Source organism: Odocoileus virginianus, chromosome 5 (genome assembly GCF_023699985.2).
Source record: "Odocoileus virginianus isolate 20LAN1187 ecotype Illinois chromosome 5, Ovbor_1.2, whole genome shotgun sequence".
Classification (NCBI taxonomy): domain Eukaryota; kingdom Metazoa; phylum Chordata; class Mammalia; order Artiodactyla; family Cervidae; genus Odocoileus; species Odocoileus virginianus.
In genome coordinates, this window is record NC_069678.1 from 8,059,638 (window position 1) to 8,080,376 (window position 20,739).

General features: G+C 39.6%; 1 protein-coding gene across 11 annotated transcripts in view; it reads left to right on the forward strand.

The window, feature by feature from the left end:
- The first annotated feature begins 248 nt into the window (after nucleotides 1-248).
- PIP5K1A (phosphatidylinositol-4-phosphate 5-kinase type 1 alpha) overlaps nucleotides 249-20,739 on the forward strand; it is a 40,398-nt gene continuing 19,907 nt past the window's right edge. Inside the window, exons 1-4 of one of the 11 annotated variants that reach the window (XM_070467322.1) lie at nucleotides 711-1,497; nucleotides 1,921-2,042; nucleotides 3,215-3,262; nucleotides 17,277-17,308. Coding sequence is in view for 6 of the 11 variants with exons in the window: in XM_070467319.1 (XP_070323420.1) it covers nucleotides 717-798; nucleotides 9,521-9,559; nucleotides 17,277-17,308 (153 nt within the window). In the remaining 5 variants the exon portion in view is untranslated. Of the gene's footprint in view, nucleotides 1,498-1,920; nucleotides 2,043-3,214; nucleotides 3,263-9,520; nucleotides 9,560-17,276; nucleotides 17,309-20,739 lie in introns of all 11 variants that reach the window. The other 10 variants (XM_070467319.1, XM_020874384.2, XM_070467326.1 and 7 more) reach the window with 10 other exon arrangements.

Sequence of the window (20,739 nt, forward strand, 5' to 3'; positions counted from 1 at the left end):
CCCGGGTGGTGAATGCCAACCCGGCACACTCTTTCCTAGAGCTCAGACTTCTCGATCTAGTCCTTTCTAAGACTCCCTTCTATTTTGACTCACCAAGCCACCGTAGACAGAGCCGCACTGTCTTCCTTCCTCGGATTTGCCAGGGCGCGAGGGACCTGTGTCATGTGACCAGACTCAGCCTCCTAATTGGCTTGCCTCCTCTCAGGGCCTTCCTCCTCCCCCATTGGATGGGGTGGCCGGCGAGGAGAAGGTTGGGCGCATGCGCGATACCCGGAGTTCCTTGGCCACCGGGAGTGAAGCGGTGGGGTTGGGCGATAAACAGGCTGTGGCTAGGAAGAAGCGGGAGGGGGAGTTCGCTCCGCAGGGACTCCTTATTCCCCACCTTTTTCTTTTAGGTGTGGTTTGATCCAGACGCAGTTTCCCGGCAGCCGCTTGAGCTTACTCTGTTGTAAAAGGGGAAAGTAGCTCCTGCGGAAAGGGGTTAAAGTTGCTAAAACGGTGCGAGACGAGAATTCTCCCCCATGCCATCCTAATGGTTCCGCCCTGAATTGGTCCCGGGGCCGGCGCGACGTATCTGAGAGAGGCCCCGGAGGGGGCGGGGAGGTGGCCCGCAGAACGCGGGTTCCGTGAGGATACGTGGGGGGGATTCGACTCCGAGAAGAGGAAGAGCGCGGTAGAAAAAGAGAGAGGCCGCTGAGGAGGAGGGGGCTGCCAAGATGGCGTCTGCCTCCTCTGGCTCGTCGGCGGTAGGGTGTTCATCTGCGGATTCCGGCGTCCCTCCCTGCACCTCGGCCTCAGGTAATCAGGGCGTGGCGTGGGTTGGGGGCTGATGGCTGTGCGATGGCAGGAAGAGCGAGACCCAGGAAGGGCACCTGTAGCTGGACATGTTTGAGGCGTTGCCGGTAAGGAGGACCGAGAACTAGGCTTTCATGTAGCTTTCAGAGCAGGCAGAAGGAATGTGAGGAAAGGATGGATTTGATTGAGAAAAGGGAAGCTGTCAGAAACACTGGCTGTCTTTAAGGAGACCGAGTTGAGGACTTTGAAGGAGTAGGGTCAGAAAAGGATGGAGATTGACGGTGGGAGTAGGGAGGAAAGAGAAAGGGAATCGAAGGGAGTAGAGAAAGAGTAAATAGAGGCTTCATAAGTAGGGAGGAATTACGTAGTGTGAGAGGCAGGTAGACTCCACGTTGATTGCGGGGTTAATTGGATAAAAACGTGGAAGAGAAACCATGGGACTTAAAAGGTATGGAAGCGTTCTGGGATGCTACCAGTGCTGAGGCGTTAGGGGATTGGGATTTTGTTGGGGGTGGTAGTTACTGGAGGCTCCTGAGAGCCTCCCCCTAATGCGTCATTCCTTCTCACTTCGTGCCTCCCCTCCCCCAAACACGCGCGCGCTCGCAGGAAAGATACACGTTTTGTCAAACATCCTCTGGATATTCCTATCTCTTGATTGCCCAGCTTTGGGAAGGAGTGGGAAGTTTTTGAAGAGAGCCTGAGGTATGTGGAAAAGCAGGGCTTAAGAGACACTGAAAACAAGTGGAGAAGTCGGAACGATGTAGTCTCGAATTGCAGTAGAAGTTGAGGGAGGTGATGCTGGAAATTAGGCTTGAAAAGGATAGGGTGGGGATGGTTCTAAGTGCTGTGTAGGAATATTGCATAATAGGAAATGGACTGGAAGAATGCTTAGGCACGAAATTGGCACTTGGAGAAGGGAGCCAGGGAATCTAGCTCAAAGTAGTTAGAAACTGTTGAAGATTGAGGGAGGGCTAAGGAGCAACAGATTGTGTGTAGGAGGGGAAAATGTGTGGTGTTGGGATGTATGTTGTTGGGGGGGAGTGGAGTTTGAGTCAGAAACTGTTCTAGAGCTTCCATCAGAAATGTCTGGGGTTCCACAGTGACTGTTGCCTATACACTGAACAGGAGAGGCCGCCAGATGACGGATGCTATACCCGAGACATTGACATTTGCTTAATCCTGGGATTGCATCCTACTCGTCTTGAGTTGACTAAATAGAGGGTTCCACCTTTTCCTGTTCAGTTCGGGTGAGCACATACTTGGTCATAAATATCTTCTTCACAAACTGGAGTTTTGTTTATGTACAATCTATTTTTAGTTTCTTGAGAGGTGGTTTTTGCCTTTCCTAAAAGATTAGTGGGCCGGAGCAACTCTTGTTGCATTCTAAGTGTGAAGAAGGATAAAGTTAAAATGAAAGTTTTAAAATACAGTAGCTTCTTAATTTAAAACATCTTTTTCCTCTCCCCCGGTGCTGAAACAAGAATGGTTGTGTACAGTCTTTAAGCAGACTTCTTAACCATCAGATCAGGTATTAGAAACAGCTTAATCTTAAAAGCCTTGTGTTTTTGTGTTTATATCCCAGAATTTGATTCAGCCTCTATCTCATGAAAATATTGTCCACATGGGCAGATTTAGGAGTAAAAGAAACTATTTCTGTCACATAGTGGTGTCTTCAGGTTTTTGCTCCTACTTCAGATAGTCCTACTATCTGTTTTGATATTTGATATTTTTGTATGTTTTTATATTTTCTGTCAGATCCTAAGACTAGCAGGATGTTATTCAGATAGTGTAAATGTTTTTTGCTGTTGTGTTTTCACCAGAAGATAAAATAATAGATTTCAGTCAATTTTACAGCTTCTTGGCTTTATTGTGTTCATCATATGTGAGGTCAAGATACAAAAATGGCTGAAAAATTTTTTTTAATGACTAAAAACAAATAGCTTTAGATTCCTTTTTTTTTTTTTAACTTTTTTTTCCACCCTCTTTCTCTCTTTCTTTGGCAAATATTGAAACCGTTGGATTAAGAAATTAAGAAAAATTCTCATAAATATTCCTGAAAACATGGAATTATTGTGTGCAGATACACAGTGTTGACTTCTTTCGCATATCTATACGTTCACTTCAGTTTTGGCTTACTGAATTTAATAGAATATTTCATATTTCATTTCAAGGATATGTTTTTGAAGAGGATAAGGTGTTTGATTCAGATGCCAAAAAGGCTATTGAGAATGTATTTTGTGATTGGAGGAGAATGGTGCTTTGTCTGGATAGTATCAGGGGAATTAAGGCATTGGCAGGAATAAATTGGTTTATGGTCTCCTAAATCGTTAAAGGCTAAAAGGCTAGCTTTGTAGAAATTCAAGGTAGGAGTGTGTGTGTTTGTGTTTTAATCATTCTAAAATCAACTTATTGTCCTTAGATGTTTAGCTGAATTCACTTAAATATTGGTGAAACTGAAATCCTAAAGGTAAGATTCTCTGGCAGTGTATACAAAACAAGAATGTTAGGATTCAGGGACAGATTGATGTTTTACATAAGTCATTCATAACCTTTTAAGGTTCAAAATCTTTTGGCATTCAAATTAGAAAGGATTGGTAATTTATTTATTTATTTATTTATTTTTTAAGGATTGATAATTTAAAACATTTCATCCCTGTCAGTATTAAACCCTTGGCTATATTGTTTAATCATTAAGCTGTAGCTGGTCTTTTAATGCTGCTGATAGGTTAAATATAGGAGTTAAAGCAAACCATACACTCTAAGAGATGGAGAGATCTTTTCCCATTGGAGTAACTACCATGTATGGATTAGAGGGAGGTGATTATAAATTAATATCAATCTTACAGGAACCATCAGCATTTCCTTGTTCTTATACTTTGTTAATAAAAGGTGATGCAGTTTGCTCTCAGCTGTTCAATGTATAAAGGAAATTTATTCCTTTCCTTCTTTTCTGTCCTAGCCTCATTCTTTGGTCAGTGGTACCACTTAAAAAATAAAAGCACTGATGAGATGCTGTTGACAGTGCGACCATCTGTCACACTAGTGACAGTATAGAGAACCTGTCTCGCAGTTTGACTAGTTCATCAAGAATCTGAAAATAAGCCACCAACTCTCCTTTTTACTACCAGAAAGGGAGTCAAGTTTCTATTTTGGCGACTTGATTTGAATTTAGTGGAGGAGTTAAAAAGTCGAGTATTAAAGTGTCCCTTGCTCCCCTGAAATAAGAGCTGTGATAAAATCCTGTGTGACTCCCCTCAGAAAAAGCACTTGAAACCCTAGAAAATCATGAACCTGTAGCTCCTTTTGCTTTCCGACCAGAACATTTCTGAAATTGACACACATTACCAAATGATTCTATCATGAGTACAGATGATTTGGAGGTAACATTTATAGCTCCTTTTTGATCTACCCTTAAACTGCTGAGGGAGACCCCCAAAAACACAGGAAAGAAACATCTTTGCCCAGAGCTTTTGTAGTAGAGCCAGTCTCATCAGTCCTTGATTCTGCTGGCTTTGTCCTTCCCAGCAGAGCTACGCTGTAATCTGATAACTCCAAATGGTAGGAATTTTGTTGAGGGTTTTTTGTCTGTGTTGTTTGTGTACATTGTAAGCCATTTGTAGACTGATCTCTTTCCCTTTAATTTTTTTGTACTAGTGAAAAGTAAAGCAACTTAAGCCACATTATTGGGGGGAGAAATTGGAGTTTGGAAATGTAAAGACAGAACAGAATGCCATGTAATGAGAATATCAACAGGTATCCTTTTGGTTGGTATTTTATAAGTAAGGAGAGATTTTTCCTTTTGCTTTTTCGACAGAGGGCTTACACCCACATACCCCTCCTTTTTTATTTTGTCCCCTTTTTCTTCCAGAAAACTGACATCAGAATGTCACTGTTTTTTAATTATCCATTTATTTCTGCCATGACTGCTCAAGCCCAGGGTTAGGTATAATTATATAGCCTTAATAGGTATCCAGTATCTGTTATTAATTGGTAATGTGTACTTAAGGTTAGCCTTAAATATCAAAATACATGTTATGTTTTGTTAATTTGTTTTTTGTTTTGTTAATTTCTGTGTGCTGTTCTAAGTTGATGTAAAACTCTTCTGATTAATAACTGTGCTCAAATATGTGCTAGCTACTGGTTATTACATGTTTCATCAGCCTATTTTTTAAATAAAAATAATGGAAACTACAGCCTGTGAAGTGAACAACTTCACCAGGCCAAACTCAGGTAACTGGTGAGAAGTTCTGCGTTGTGGGTGGGTGGTATTTTACCTTTTAAGCTGGATGTTTGCTTTCTTAGAATTTTGGCATTTTCTTACCTGACATGAAGAAAGCAAAAAGACCAACATTGTCAGTTTGGTTTTTCTTTTTACTGAGTGTGTCCTCTTGATCAAGGATACAAGTATACTTCAGGAAGTATGCTATTTTCTGATAGCCAGGCAGAGGGAATCTGTTCCTTTGTGTTCTAAACCCCAGGCCATCATTCAGTCTCAAAGAGAGACTGATTGGACTAATGGTGTTTCCTAGAGGAAACCCCTTCCTGGCTCATTTCCCTTGTTGCACTTCACTTCTCCACCCTTTCCTATCAAAAGAGAACATTGTTTCATTTTTACATATGTGTTGATCCTGTGTTATTCATATCTCCTATGAACTGTTGTTTTAATGTTTTCTGTTTGAAGTGAACTTTTTTCCCTCAGCCCCTCCATCTTTTAAAATTTTGTCACTGATTATTTTTCTTTTTTCTCCTATTAAATAAGTCTGTATTTGTAATGGCTGTATGCAGAATATATTAATTTTTAAATATCTGATTCCCCCAAAGTCCCCTTATTGTTGGAGTCTGAGGAAGACTGGCAAAAAGAGAGAGAAGGGTAGATTCCTTGTAGGCAGTTAAGTATATCTTACTATTTGCTGTGTATTAAACTGAGCTTTATGAAAAAATAAATTAATAAAAAAAATAAACTGAGCTTTATGGAGTTAACCCAGAATAAACACCATCTCAAAGGATCAGTATCATTGATGGGGAGTGAGCAAAGGGAAGTTGCAGGGAGAGAATGGGAAGAGTTTTTTTTTTTTTTAGAATATATTAATAGCTTAATACTAGCTTTCCTTTGCACAACATGCCTAGTAAACTTGAAGTTCTCATTGATAAGAATCTGTATAAAAGAAATGGTAGAGGAGTAACTTGGTCATATCTCTGTGATTTTCTTGCATTAGGGTCTGGTGGGTGGTTGAAGTGCATTGTTGAGACAATTAATACCCATTGTGATATTATTTAAGTTACTTTCTCAGCTCAATGTATGTTCCAGGCCAGCAATACTGCTTTTTTTTTTTTTTAAGATAGAACCAGGTTTGGAAATAGAATTGGGAGGTGGTGAACTGCTGGAAATCTGAACTGCTCCTTAGCTTTGGATTGGCTTATCCAGGAGACTCAGGTCTTTTAAAGAAGGACTCAGATATCCACAACCCCCCCCCCCCCCAAATTTCAACCAGAATTTTAGTGCTAAGAGATACATATTTGTGGGCTGAGAATCATGAAATGTGGCTTATAGAACTAGAAGCAAAAGTTTATTAAAGGGAAATGCAGAGATGTTTTAATTTAACCCTCTTCTTTTCTTTTTTTTTTCCTTCTTATTTTCTAAAATAGGAAACTGAGGTTCAAATTGTTAATAGTGGCAAAGACTTTGCATGAAGTCTGTATGTTATCGTGATGAGTCTTGGTAAATTTGTGATTCATTCCTTGCTACTCGGCTCTTAGCCAAGCCAGGTTGACCCCAGGACTGGTAGATCAGTGAGTTTTGAGCTTTTGTTTCTAAGAGCATCCTTGCCTTGCAGACCTTTTTCTAGAAAATTCTTAGTAAAAATTGACACCTGCTAGGAGCAAAATCCAACCAGTCCATCCTAAAGGAAATCAGTCCTGAATATTCACTGGAAGGACTGATGTTGAAGTTGAAACTCCAGTACTTTGGCCACCTGATGCGAAGAACTGACTCATTTGAAAAGACCCTGATGCTGGGAAAGATTGAAGGCAGGAGAAGGGGACGACGGAGGATGAGATGGTTGGATGGCATCACCGACTCAATGGACCTGAGTTTGAGTAAACTCTGGGAGTTGGTGATGAGCAGGGAGGCCTGATGTGCTGCGATTCATGGGGTCCCAAAGAGTCGGACATGACTGAGTGATTGAACTAAACTGAAGGAACAAAATTTAACTTTTCTCTAAGATGTGGCTAGATTTTCTAATTGACTTCTTTTAGTTCTTACTGAGGGTATGGTAACAGTGCCTGACCCCCATCCCCCAACACTACCTCTTAGAGCTGTGTGCTCAGCAATGCTTCTCATGAGGCAGGCTGACATTTCTGAGTATTTTTCATTTGGATGCCATATTATGCCTCCTACATGCAGGGGTATAATTAAAGTGGTGTTCAGTATTTCAGGTTAAAGAGGACTAGAGAGATTGTTTGAGATAGTCCAGCAAATAACTGGGTGATGACTGTTTTGTTTTGTGCAGGTTTTTGCTTTTTGTTAAAAATCTCAGGCTGTCAATATTATCAACCAAAACACCCCCTCAGAATTATCATTTTGCTTCCAAAAAGCCTGCTTGTCTCTTTCTGAATTCAATGGGAATTGACAGATTTATGTAGTAGTATTGGTAGCTCATTAAGCTAAGTCTCTGGAATCTCTTCTTTATGACCTGTTCAGGCAAAACTCGTCTGAGGAATTCTCATCCTGCCCAGTTCTAGCATCCTGAAATTAAGTGTGTACTTCAAGCATTAAAGTCAGTCACAGACTGCCTCTTAGTTTCTCATCTGGAAGATGATGTCATCTCATCTTTGACGGAAATGTTTCTTCTCTGAAAGCACTGGGAGAGGCTCTGGTATTAAGGCCAACTCTTGTTTTGTTCCACATGCTGAGGGGGAGTGGGGGAGGGGAACTATAACTCCTATTTTGGAGCTGTGTACTGTGTGAAAATATCTCTGTTAGGATTATCTCCTCTTTTAAGGCCAACTCATTTCCCCTCTAAACTTTACCTTTTTCACATTTCTCAGAATTGTATTAATTTTCTTTTCTTTCTCTACATTTTCTCCTTGCTCTCAATAGTAAGTCACAGCTGGCAGTGCTTTAGTAGCTGCAAACCAGTTTATGGAGAGTCCTAGTGATGTTTTGCCAAATGACTAGAAACCAGCCCCTTTGGTATCTTTCTCATCACAAACACAATTTAGGCTGGGACTAAGGACCAAAATGGAGTGCTTCCTTAAGACTATTCAGAGTTACTCAGAAAAATTTTCTGTGACATAGTATGATTCAACTTTGTATTTTAGCAAGAATTGATTGAATTATTTCCTCTGTGGCACTTAACTGGCTGGTTCAGTTGTCTTGAAATTATTTTAGTAGCATTAAAGATTTCTCAGCTAATTTTCATAATTTAGAGGGTAGATCTTTATTTTTCAAATATTCAGGAGATACGCTAAAATTAGGAATACCTGTTTTATGGGAGAATATTTATATTCTAAAGGATATTAAAGATAAATTCTTCAGGGAGAACCTGTTAGCATATGCACTAATACAGGTTTGTTTCAGGTTGTATGGGAATCTCAAATAGTAGAGAACAGGAGTGAATGTATAGGAGTCATGCTTTATTTGTAGCTTGCAGTTGTCAGCAGCTTTCTAGACATCATCTTTCACATTTTTCCTTCTAGTCTATCTCTGTAGCAGCATAATACGTTGTAATGAGCTCAAGTTAATGTGTAGGGAGGGGATTGATGGTGATCTGTATGTGTGGAACTGTTGAGCACTAGTTTACTGGGGAGAATGGGTTATAAAACAACAATAAAGCCATTCCTACATATCTCTTTGTTAAATTACCTGTTTGTTAATAGAAAATTTATATACATAAGGAAAATAGAAACTTAAAACTTAGAATATCACCTTAACCATACTATCCAATATAATCATATTTTAACATTTTAGTATATAATCTTCTGGACCATTTTTATGTGTATAAATACATATGACTTTATAGATAATTGTTTTAGAAAAATACTGTACTATATAATTATTAGCTTTTTCCATTAAACAGTTTATTGTGACATCCTGTCTGTAAATGAACATAAGGATAATGGTTCTATACTTTTTCTGTTTTATGACTATACCACAACTTACATCACCTATATTGTACATTTAGATTCTTTCCAATCATAGTTGTTACATACTATGCTGCAATAAATATATTTGTATATATGTCGACTTGACCAATTATTTCTTTAGGATAAATTCTCACTTCTGGGACAAATGATACATATTTGCTTTTAAGACTTTTTGCTATGCTAGATATTACCAAATTACCCTCAGGAGTGGAAGATCCTCAAATGTGTAAAATGTATACACATTCTTTTTTAAAAAGATAGAAGCCCGTGTGCAAGGAGCTTTATACCTGAAATTTTTTTGCCAATCTGAAATCATGCAATAGTGAAATTGTTTGGGTCACAAGTTTTGTAATCACTCCTGGAGTTTTTCTGCCAGAGCTTCTTTTTTTTTTTGACTTTTACTTAGAACTGCAGAAAATCTTCTCACATTTCACAGTATGGTACTGGGGATCAGTTCGGGCCCTGTTTATAATTTTAAACTTTAGAGATGTCATATGGGTATTTTTAAAATATGCTTGTTCTGTTGTAAGCAAGTAGAACCCCAGCAGTAAGTGATAATTTTCTGTTTTTCCTCATTTAGGTCTCCACTTTCTGTGCTGTGGGGTCAACCGTAAGAGAGGTAGATCTGATGTGTATCTGTGCTGAAGAAGCATGAGCTCCTTGCAGTTACTAGCAGCGGACTCCTCTTCCCCATAACAATTGCAAATTTTTTTTTTTTAGTAGTGTGCATGGCCTTTTGAGAAGGCTGTGAGTGTCCTGAAAGATTACTTGACTTCAGCTTCCATTCCCCTCTCCCCTCCAGAAAAATGCTGCCTTAACATGGCAACTTCTTTTCTCACAGTCCCACAATGTAAGATGGATCCACTGACTGTCTTTTGTCTCCCTCAAAGTCTTCCCATGTAACTCCATTTCCTTTTGTTTTAGTAAATGTGTCTCTCTTTCTTTCCCTTTCTGTTGTACCTCTCATTTCCCCTGACCCATCTCATCCTGTAGATGGGGTTTTATAATTCACAATGGTAATAATAATTGCTAGTATATACAGAGCATTTATTACGTATTAAGTGCTATATAGGATTTATTTAATTCTCATAACTATCCTATGATGTACATGTTATTATATCTCCATTTTATGGATGAGGTAACCAAGGCCTAGAGAGTTTTAACCAACTTGACAAGGTTATCTAGTTAGTAAATGTAGATCTAGTATTCAAACCTAGCCAACTTAGGTGTGCTGATTTCAGAGCCCACATTCCTACCCACAATACCTTACTGCTCTCTCACTAATCTAAAAGTCTGTGTGTGAACTAACTTGACTTTAAACCAGATTACATATTTGTTGTTCAACAAAGAATAGTGCAGAGGGGAACTTCCCCTTCTGATTTGAGCTGTCAAAATTCTGAGCTCCTCCATGTGTAATACCTGGAGTTATTGATCATTCTTTCAGAAGATATTTTAGAAGTTAATGTGGATTTTTGCCGAGGATTGGTAACTGATTGTACAGTCAATTCTAAGATCATTAAAACAACAAGACTGCCTATCACATGCCCTCTTTCTGTCATTGCAGATTCAGTGATCATAACTCTTATGCTTTTAATCAGATCGATTCATGGTCCCACTGACACCAAAAAGAAAACTCTTAATTTGAGAAGAATTAAAAACTTTTTCTGTTGAAGTTGTTCATGTCTTTTTATGAAGAAAAGAGGTGCTTTGTACTGCTAGTGAGGACCTTAACTTGTGTGAAATTGCTCTGTCCAGTGTCAGTTTTGAAAGGCAGCTTCTGCTCCTCTAGAATACTGGCATTGTCTGTTTCAAAACAAGTATAATCTCACTGAAAGAAATGAAAGGTACTTTCCTACTGTTTTTGCCAGCGACATTGATGACTGTTGCTGGAGGAACAGAGTGGTGGTATTGTTAATTCCATTGAGAGGAACCAAAGGAGGACTCTTTATCCTTTTATCAATGAAAGTGGGAAGGGAAGGGAATACATCAGGGGAAGAAAATATGTGTTTATACTGTCCATTAGCAGTTGTGAGATTTATTTAGTTTGTAAAAGCATTCTAGTTCCTTTGGTGTTTTCCTTTCCCCCTTAGACTCAGAGTGGCCAGGAAATTGAAAACAAAATATGGTTTAGAAGAAAGAGTTGAACTGGGGAGTTGGGAATGTGAATTCCAATTCTGGCTCTGTCACCACCTTTGCTCTTTAATTTTGAGCACATCCCTTATGCTCTGTTTATTTATAGGTTAAATACGTCTTACTCTTAAGAATTGGGCTTCCCTTGTGGCTCAGCTGGTAAAGAATCTGCCTGCAATGTAGGAGACCTGAGTTCGATCCCTTGGCTGGGAAGATCCCCTGGAGAAGGGAAAGGCTACCCACTTCAGTATTCTGGCGTGGAGAATTCCAAGGACTGTATAGTCCATGTGGTCCCAAAGAATTGAACGCGACTGAGCAACTTTCACATTAAGAATAGATTAAAATCTCAAAGGCCCTTGTTGAATGATTTTTTCTTAATATAAATTGTTACTTATTTGTTAGCTTAAATGGGCATATAGGTTCATATGTGGCTGAAGGGGCTAAGTTCTCAACTTGTTCTATTTAAAAATCAGTTTTCATTAATATCTATAGATCTCAGCCAGATTGAGCCTGCTCAGTCTGCTCAGAATTTTTAAAAAATTCCAGAAGTGAGTATATCCTTGCTTCTCTAGGTCTTTTATTTGTTTAGTTATTAGTGAACAAGCCAGTCTTTATTAGTAAATATGTAATTGAGTACAGTTTTATACATTGATCCTTGTTTATGTCCCCTAGGTCTTTTTACATTTCCATCTTTCCATAGAGGAACTGGTACTTGAAGAAATCACCATGATTGGCTCTGCATCATATATTGACCCACTTAGAATTAAGCTGTTTCCACAGTTATTTTTCTGACATAACCTGTTCGTCATGGCTTTATTTTTTGCTGCCAGTGGAGCAACATTAGCCTTTGGTTTAGAATGCTTCTTGGTCCAGGGCCTATTAATAAGTAGGAACTACATGATCATGAAGGTCAAACAAACATGAAACGTTTTTCCCTGAGGAGGAGGAAATTTAATATTGGAACGCAGTAGTATTGTTCAGTCGCTCAGTTGTCTCTGACTCTTTGCAACCCCATGGACTGTAGCATACCAGGCTTCCCTGTCCTTCACCATCTCCTAGAGATTGCTCAAACTCAGGTCCATTGTGTCAGTGATGCCATCCAGCCATCTCATCCTCTCTTGTCCCCTTCTCTTTCAGTCTTTCTTGCCTTCAGTCTTTTCCAGCATCAGGGTCTTTTCCAGTGAGTAGGCTCTTTGCATCAGGTGGCTAAAGTACTGGAGCTTAAGCATCAGTCCTTCCAGTGAATATTCAGGATTGATTTTCTTTAGAATTGACTGGTTTGATCTCCTTACAGTCCAAGGGACTTTGAAGAATCTTCTCCAGCACCACAGTTCAAAAGCATCAATTCTTCAGCGCTCAGCTTTATGGCCCAGCTCTCATGTCCGTACATGACTACTGGAAAAACCATAGCTTTGACTAGACAGACGTTTGTCTGCAAAGTGAAGTCTCTGCTTTTTAATACGTTGCCTAGGTTTGTCATAGCTTTTCTACCATGGAGCAAGCGTCTTTTAATTTCATGGCTACGGTCACTGTCCGCAGTGATTTTGGAGTCCAAGAAAATAAAGTCTGTCACTGTTTCCCATTGTTTCCCCACCTATTTGCCATGAAGTGATGGGACTGGATGCCATGATCTTAGTTTTTTGAATATTGAGTTTTAAGCCAGCTTTTTCACTCTCTTTTACCTTCAAGAGGCTCTTTAGTTCTTTGCTTTCTGCCATAAGGGTGGTGTCATCTGCACATCTGTGGTTATTGATATTTTTCTTTGCAATCTTGATTCCTGCTTGTGATTCATCCAGCCTGGCATTTTGCATGATGCTTATAAGTTAAATAAATAAACAGGGTGACAACATACATCGTTGATGCACTCCTTTCCCAGTTTTGAACCAGTCTGTTGTTCCATGTTTGATTCTAATTGTTGCTTCTTGACCTGCAGTTTTCCTCACCCAAAAAAGGATGCTATATATGGATTGTGGGTATGGATTATAAGATGATAGCTTATACTTATCAGTATTTTTTATACATGCTAGAAAACAGATTTTCTGTTGACTAATACTCTAATCTTATCCTAATTTAGGGATAAATCTCATTCTCCTTAAACATTGGTTGGATGGGTGTTGCCATTACTGAGTTGGTGTTCTTTTCTCTTCTTTTTGTTTCCAATCCCCCACCCCCTGCATCTCTGCTTTCCTCTGTTTTTGCTGCTGTTCCTTCTGAAGAGAAAGCTTGATTAAGAAGAGGTCAACAGGTACTGGTGACTCTTCAGTCTCAGTAGGCATTTTCTCATTGACATGAGCCAAGTGGCCCAAGCCATCAAGCCTTAGCAGTTGGTACTTTGTTCCCTAAAATGTTACTCTGCTGTTCATTGGTTTTCTTCTCTACCAAGCTGGATGTTATAGCAACATTAATACGTTTCTCTACTTTTCTATTCCTGTCCATTCTTTGGTAGTTTGGGAGTTCTGACCTGTACCCTAGGAGCAAAACTTCAGACAAGGACGAGAATGAGTCTTGATTCCTGTTTCTCCATCCTGTTGTTACTTGTTTTGATGATTATTTTTTAATAATTTTTATTTTTGGTTGCGCTGGGTTTTTGTCACTGCACACTGGCTTTCTCTGGTTGCTGTGAGTAGAGGCTGCTCTTGCAGGCTTCTCACTGCAGTGGCTTCTCATTGCTGAGCACAGATTCTAGGTGCATGGGCTTAGTAGTTGTGGCTCACGGGCTCATATGCCCTTTGGCATGTGGGATCTTCCCAGACTAGGGTTCAAACCAGTGTCCCCTGTATTGCATGATGGATTCTTAACCACTGGACCCCAATCCTATTATTATTCAGACCCCAATATCCTTCCAACTGCTTCAGCTGTAGTGTTTTGGGATTAATCCAGGTTTTGCAGTTGGAGATAGCTAAGTAATTGGCACCATATTCCACTGAATTAAGTCCTCCCACCCTCATTCTGGGTACTTTGCAAGAGTGTAGCGGCCCTGGAGCTATGTGTTTGTGAGATAAAACTAGGAAAGGTAGCAAGGTAGAACTTTTTAGGGAGTAAGAAGGCCCCGAGCTTACACTCTGCCTTGAACTCACTTACCTGCTTTTTTCATTTATTGTTTAATTTGGTCCAGTGACTCCTTGCATAAAGAGGTTGTTCTGTTCTAGGAGAAACTGTCAGCTTAGGATTGGACATTGGCTCTTGGTTCTGTCAGATCCCTCCAAACCCCTTCCTTTTGGATAAAAGAGGAAGAAATAAGCCAAGTACTGACCAAAGAGTCCAGAAACAGTGTTGTTTTCTCAACTGAAAGAATGCTGATTTCTTCATTGAGAATCACTAATTCTACTGTTGTGTGTATACTTGTACAAGGGTTTGTTGGGGATATGGGGAGGCTAAGGGTTTGGGGAGCAGCCAAGAACTTTGAGGTACTAATTAGAATTTCATGATGGTCTAGGTAATTGAACATTAAACCTTCCTGAGGGGCCAACTTTGCTCTTCCATTAGAACTCACATATGACAACATATTTGTGTAGCACATCACAGTCCATGAAGTACTTTGATTTAGTTTATCTCATCTTTACATAAACCTTCTAATATAGATTCTTCTTTTTTAGTTATTAATAGAGAATAATTTGCCTGATATAACAGGGATTTGAGGACTTCCCTTGTGGCTCAGTCTGCCTGCAGTGTGGGAGACCCGGGTTTGTCCCTGGGTTGGGAAGATCTCCTGGAGATGGGTATGGCAACCCACTCCAGTATTCTTGCCGGGAGATTCCATGGACAGAGGAGCCTGGTGGGCTACAGTCCATGAGGTCGCAAAGAGTCAGACATGACTGAATGACTAACACACAACAGGGATCTGAACCTAGGTCAGCATGTTGGCTCTCATCTGAAGGGTTTTAAGATTCAAAGGGTTTGACTAATTTTTTGTTAGTGAGTGCCTTAAATTTTACAGTTAAGTTAGCAGTTTTAATCTTGAATCTGAGTTGTGCTGGCTTACTGTTCCTTGGAAGCTTTAGCTTAGGGTTCCAGTCCTAGGTTCCAGGTCTTTCACCTACCTCAACTTGACCTGATTGCAGATGAAGCATCCTGCAAAAAGCATAGATTTTGGTGCTTTGCTGTTTTTCTAATTTTTTGGGTCATTTTATGCAGCACATCTTCCTAACAGCTAGATGACATTTTTCTTACCTCCTTTTTTGGAAAGAGGAATGAAAACCATCTATTCCCCATAATTTTGCTACTCTGACTCATTAAGGGAAAGGAAATTTTGCTGCTCGGCTTATTGGTACCAGAAATGCTTTTACCATTAAACCTTACATATGGACCAGAACTGAGATTTTCTTACTCAGCTACTAACATGTTATTGAGGATTCGCCCCATTTGGATTCTTTTTTTATTACAATTTGTTTTATTATTTACTTGGCTGCATCAGGTCTTAGTTGCACAACACGGGATCTTTGTTGCATCATGCGAACTCTTTGGTTGTGACACATGGACGCTCTTGTGGTGTGGAGGCTCAGTAGTTGCAGTACTTGGGCTTAGTTGTTCCGTGGCATGTGGGATCTTTGTTACCCAGTCAGGGATCAGACCTGCATCCTCTGCTGTGGAAGGTGGAATCTTAACCACTGGACCATCAGGGAAGTCCCTGGATTCTTTTTAATTTTCTTTAATGTGGCTAATCTTTATTCTCTTTGAATTCTTGAACTGGATCAAAGTAATATATCACTAGTCTTTGAAGAAAAAAGACCAACAGTTTTCAACATGAAGGGGAGAAAGGTCTGTCTCCCTGAGTGATCATGTGTCTCCAGTGTGATCATGGGTGAAGTCTTTAGGATGGCATACCCTTAAGAACTGACTTAACCTTAAGAAAAAAAGAATTGATTTAACCTTTTGGAGTAGTTTTCTATGGATAGTGGTCTTTTAGTCACTTTCTAAATATGTTCTTGAGATCTTTTCTACATTTAAACTGATAAAAGTCATAAATGATATTTAACCACACACATATCTTACACATCTCCACTGATTAAATATTTAGTAAGTAAACAACAAATTCCTGTTGCATTTACAGCAGGATTAAGATGAAGATGTAAGGATATAGAATCAGGTTTTGCCTGCACTGAATGCTTTTTCATTTTTTCATCATTGCATTTTCCCATCCATAGCTTCTTCATCTCTACAGACCAACTCTTCTTTTAATTGAAGGATAGTTGATTTACAATATTATTTTAGTTTTAGGTATACAGTTAATTATTCAATATTTTTATAAACTATACTCCATTTAAAATTACTACTTAGTAACGGCTATATTTCCTTATGTTGTACAATATATCCTTGCTTATTAATTTATTTGCTCATTTATTTTATACATAATAGTTTGTGTTGCTTATCCCCTACCCCAGCTTGCCCTTCTGCCCTTTTCACTTCCCACTGGTAACCACTAGTTCTCTGTGAGTCTGTTTTTGTTATACACATTTGTTTTATTTTTTAGATTTCACATATCAGTGATAACATAATGTGTTTGTTTTTCTCTGAATTATTTCTCTAAGCATAATACTCTGGGGCCATCCACATTGTTGGAGATGGCAGGATTTCGTTCTTTTCTGTGACTGAGTGGTATTCTATTGTGTACAGACACACACACGCACACATAGACACCCAGAGCTGCTTTATTCATTGATCTGTTGATGGACACTTAGGTGCTTCCATATCTTGGCTATTGTAAGTAAAGCTTCTGTAGATCAACTCTTTACTTTTTCTTCTGAAATAGTTAGTAGAAATGCAAAGCACATAGATATGCTCTAAAGCTTCTTATCCTTTTAGCTCTACAGGAAAAATTATTAATGAAGTCTAGGCTGTCCACTAAGTCTTTGGTATCTCTTATGCCCTTTCTCTTTCAACCATGGTATCAAATGAGACACTTTGGCTCTGATGGTTAAATGTCAAGAACAGATGTATTTCCTAGAGAAAATGTGAACACTTGGATAAGAAAAAGGAACTAGAAGAAGACTGGAATATGTATAAGGGCTCTGTGAGTATGGAGGAGGAAAAGGAAAGGACATTTAAAATCCCTATCCAAAAGGATCTGGTATCACTGAGCAAGAGGCAGGAACCCATTGTCAGGTTTAGTTTGACTCAAATCCTAATTGTTTCAGTGAGTTTGATAGAGATCATGAGAGTGTGTGTACATATTTATAGTTATGTTTGTTTATTTTTTTTTTTAACAGCATCTGGAATCAAGAGACCCACGGCATCTGAGGTGAGTTTTATATATTGATACACAGTGGTTCTAAAACCTTAATTCTGGGATAGAAGGATACCTGTTTATGACATCCTTATTTCCTCCCTACTAGGGTCTTGAAATCTGTTGATAGGTATGGTTCTCACATCTCTTTGGTAGGCTAGAAGTTATACAACTCTACATTTGTCACAGTTTATTATGAATATTAACAGCAGCTCAGATTTATTGAGTATTTTTAATTGAGTATTTTATTTTTTTTATTTATTTCTCTGCATCAGTCTTAGTTGTCGCATGTGGGGTTTAGTTCTCTGACCAGAAATGGAACCTGGGCCCCCTGCATTGGGAGCATAGAGTCTTGGCCACTGAACCACCAGGGAAGTCACTATTGAGCATTTTTATGTGTACCAAATGTAGTGTTCAGTTCAGTTGCTCAGTCATCTCTGACTCTTTGCGACCCATGAACCACCGCACGCAAGGCCTCCCTGTCCATCACCAACTCCCAGAGTTTACCCGAACTCATGTCCATTGAATCGGTGATGCCATCTAACCATCTCATCCTCTGTCATCCCCTTCTTCTCCTGCCTTCAATCTTTCCCAACATCAGGGTCTTTTCAAATGAGTCAGCTCTTTGCATCAGGTGGCCAAAATATTGGAGTTTCAGCTTCAACATCAGTCCTTCCAGTGAACACCCAGGACTGATCTTCTTTAGCATGTATTGGTTGGATCTCCTTGTAGTTCAAGGGACTCTTTAAGAGTCTTCTTCAACACCAGAGTTCAAAAGCATCAATTCTTTGGCACTCAGCTTTCTTTATAGTCCAACTCTCACATCCATACATAACTACTGGAAAACCATAGCCTTGACTAGACGGACCTTTGTTGACAAAGTAATGTCTCTGCTTTTTAATATGCCGTCTAGGTTGGTCATAACTTTCCTTCCAAGGAGTAAGTGTCCTTTAATTTCATGGCTGCAGTCACCATCCACAGTGATTTTGGAGCCCCCAAAAATAAAAACTCAGCCACTGTTTCCCCATCTATTTGCCATGAAGGATGGGACCGATGCCATGTTTCTGAATATTGAGCTTTTTTTTTTTTTAATGTTGAGCTTTAAGCCAACTTTTTCACTCTCCTCTTTCACTTTCATCAAAAGGCCCGTAGTTCTTCACTTCCTGCCATAAGGGTGGTGTCATCTGCATATATGAGGTTATTGATATTTCTCCCCGCAATCTTGATTCCTGCTTGTGCTTTCTCCAGCCCAGCGTTTCTCATGATGTACTCTGCATATAAGTTAAATAATCAGGGTGACAATATACAGGCTTGACATGCTCCTTTTCCTATTTGGAACCAGTCTGTTGTTCCATGTTCAGTTCTAACTGTTGCTTCCTGACCTGCATACAGGTTTCTGAAGAGGCAGGTCGGGTGGTCTGGTATTCCCATCTCTTTCAAGATTTTCCACAGTTTATTGTGATCCATGCAGTCAAAGGCTTCAGGATAGTCAGTAAAGCAAAAATAGATATTTTTCTGGAACTCTCTAGCTTTTTCGATGATCCAATGGATGTTGGCAATTTGATCTCTGGTTCCTTTGCCTTTTCTGAGTCCAGCTTGAACATCTTGAAGTTCACAGTTCACATACTGTTGAAGCCTGGCTTGGAGAATTTGGAGCGTTGCTTTGCTAGTGTGTGAGATGAGTGTAATTGTGCGTAGTTTGAACATTCTTTGGCATTGCCTTTCTTTGGGATTGGAGTGAAAACTGACCTTTTCCAGTCCTATGGCCACTGCTGAGTTTTCTAAATTTGCTGATATATTGAGCGCAGCACTTTCACAGCATCATCTTTTAGGATTTGAAATAGCTCAGCTGGAATTCCATCACCTCCATTAGCTTTGTTCGTAGTGATGCTTCCTAAGGTTCACTTGACTTCACATTCCAGGATGTCTGGCTCTAGGTGAGTGATCACACCATCATGATTATCTGGGTTGTGAAGATCTTTTTTGTGTAGTTCTTCTGTGTATTCTTACCACTTCTTCTTAATATCTTCTGCTTCTGTTAGGTCCATACCATTTCTGTCCTTTATTGAGCCCATCTTTGCATAAAATGTTCCCTTGGTATCTCTAATTTTCTTGACGAGATCTCTAGTCTTTCCTATTCTATTGTTTTCCTCTGTTTCTTTGCATTGATTGCTGAGGAAGGCTTTCTTATCTCTCCTTGCTATTCTTTGAAACTTTCCTTTCTCCTTTGCTTTTCGCTTCTCTTTTCTCAGCTATTTGTAAGGCCTCCTCAGACAGCCATTTTGCTTTTTTGCATTTCTTTTTCTTGGGGATGGTCTTGATCCCTATCTCCTGTACAATGTCACGAACCTCTGTCCTTAGTTTATCAGGCATTCTGTCTATCAGATCTATTCCCTTATATCTATTTCTCACTTCCACTGTATAATCATAAGGTATTTGACTTAGGTCATACCTGAATGGTCTAGTGGTTTTCCACATTTTCTTCAATTTAAGTCTGAATTTGGCAATAAGGAGTTCATGATCTGAGCCACAGTCAGCTCCCGGTCTTGTTTTTGCTGACTGTATAGAGCTTCTCCATCTTTGGCTGCAAAGAATATAATCCGAGTCTGATTTTGGTGTTGACCATATGGTGATGTCCATGTGTAGAGTCTTCTCTTGTGTTGTTGGAAGAGGGTGTTTGCTGTGACCAGTGCGTTCTCTTGGTAAAACTCTATTAGCCTTTGCCCTGCTTCATTCTGTCCTCCAAGGTCAAATTTGCCTGTTACTCCAGGTGTTTCTTGACTTCCTACTTTTGCATTCCAGTCCCCTATAATGAAAAGGACATCTTTTTTGGGTGTTAGTTCTAAGAGGTCTTGTAGATCTTCCAGAACCATTCAACTTCAGCTTCTTCAGTGTTACTGGTTGGGGCATAGACTTGGATTACCGTGATATTGAATGGTTTGCCTTGGAAATGAACAGAGATCATTCTCTCGTTTTTGAGATTGCATCCAAGTACTGCATTTTGGACCTCTCTTGTTGACTGTAATGGCTACTCCATTTCTTCTAAGGGATTCCTGCCCACAGTAGTAGATAGAATGCTCATCTGAGTTAAATTCACCCATTCCAGTCCATCTTAGTTCACTGATTCTTAGAATGTCAATGTTCACTCTTGCCATCTCCTGTTTGACCACTTCCAATTTGCCTTGATTCATGGACCTAACTTTCCAGGTTCCTATGCAGTATTGCTCTTTACAGCATCGGACCTTGCTTCTATCACCAGTTACATCCACAACTGGGTGTTGTCTTTGCTTTGGCTCCATCCCTTCATTCTTTCTGGAGTTATTTCTCCACTGATCTCCAGTAGCATATTGGGTTCCTACCGACCTGGGGAGTTCATCTTTCAGTGTCCTTTTTGTCTTTTCTTTTTTTTTTCCATTAATTTTTATTAGTTGGAGGCTAATTACTTT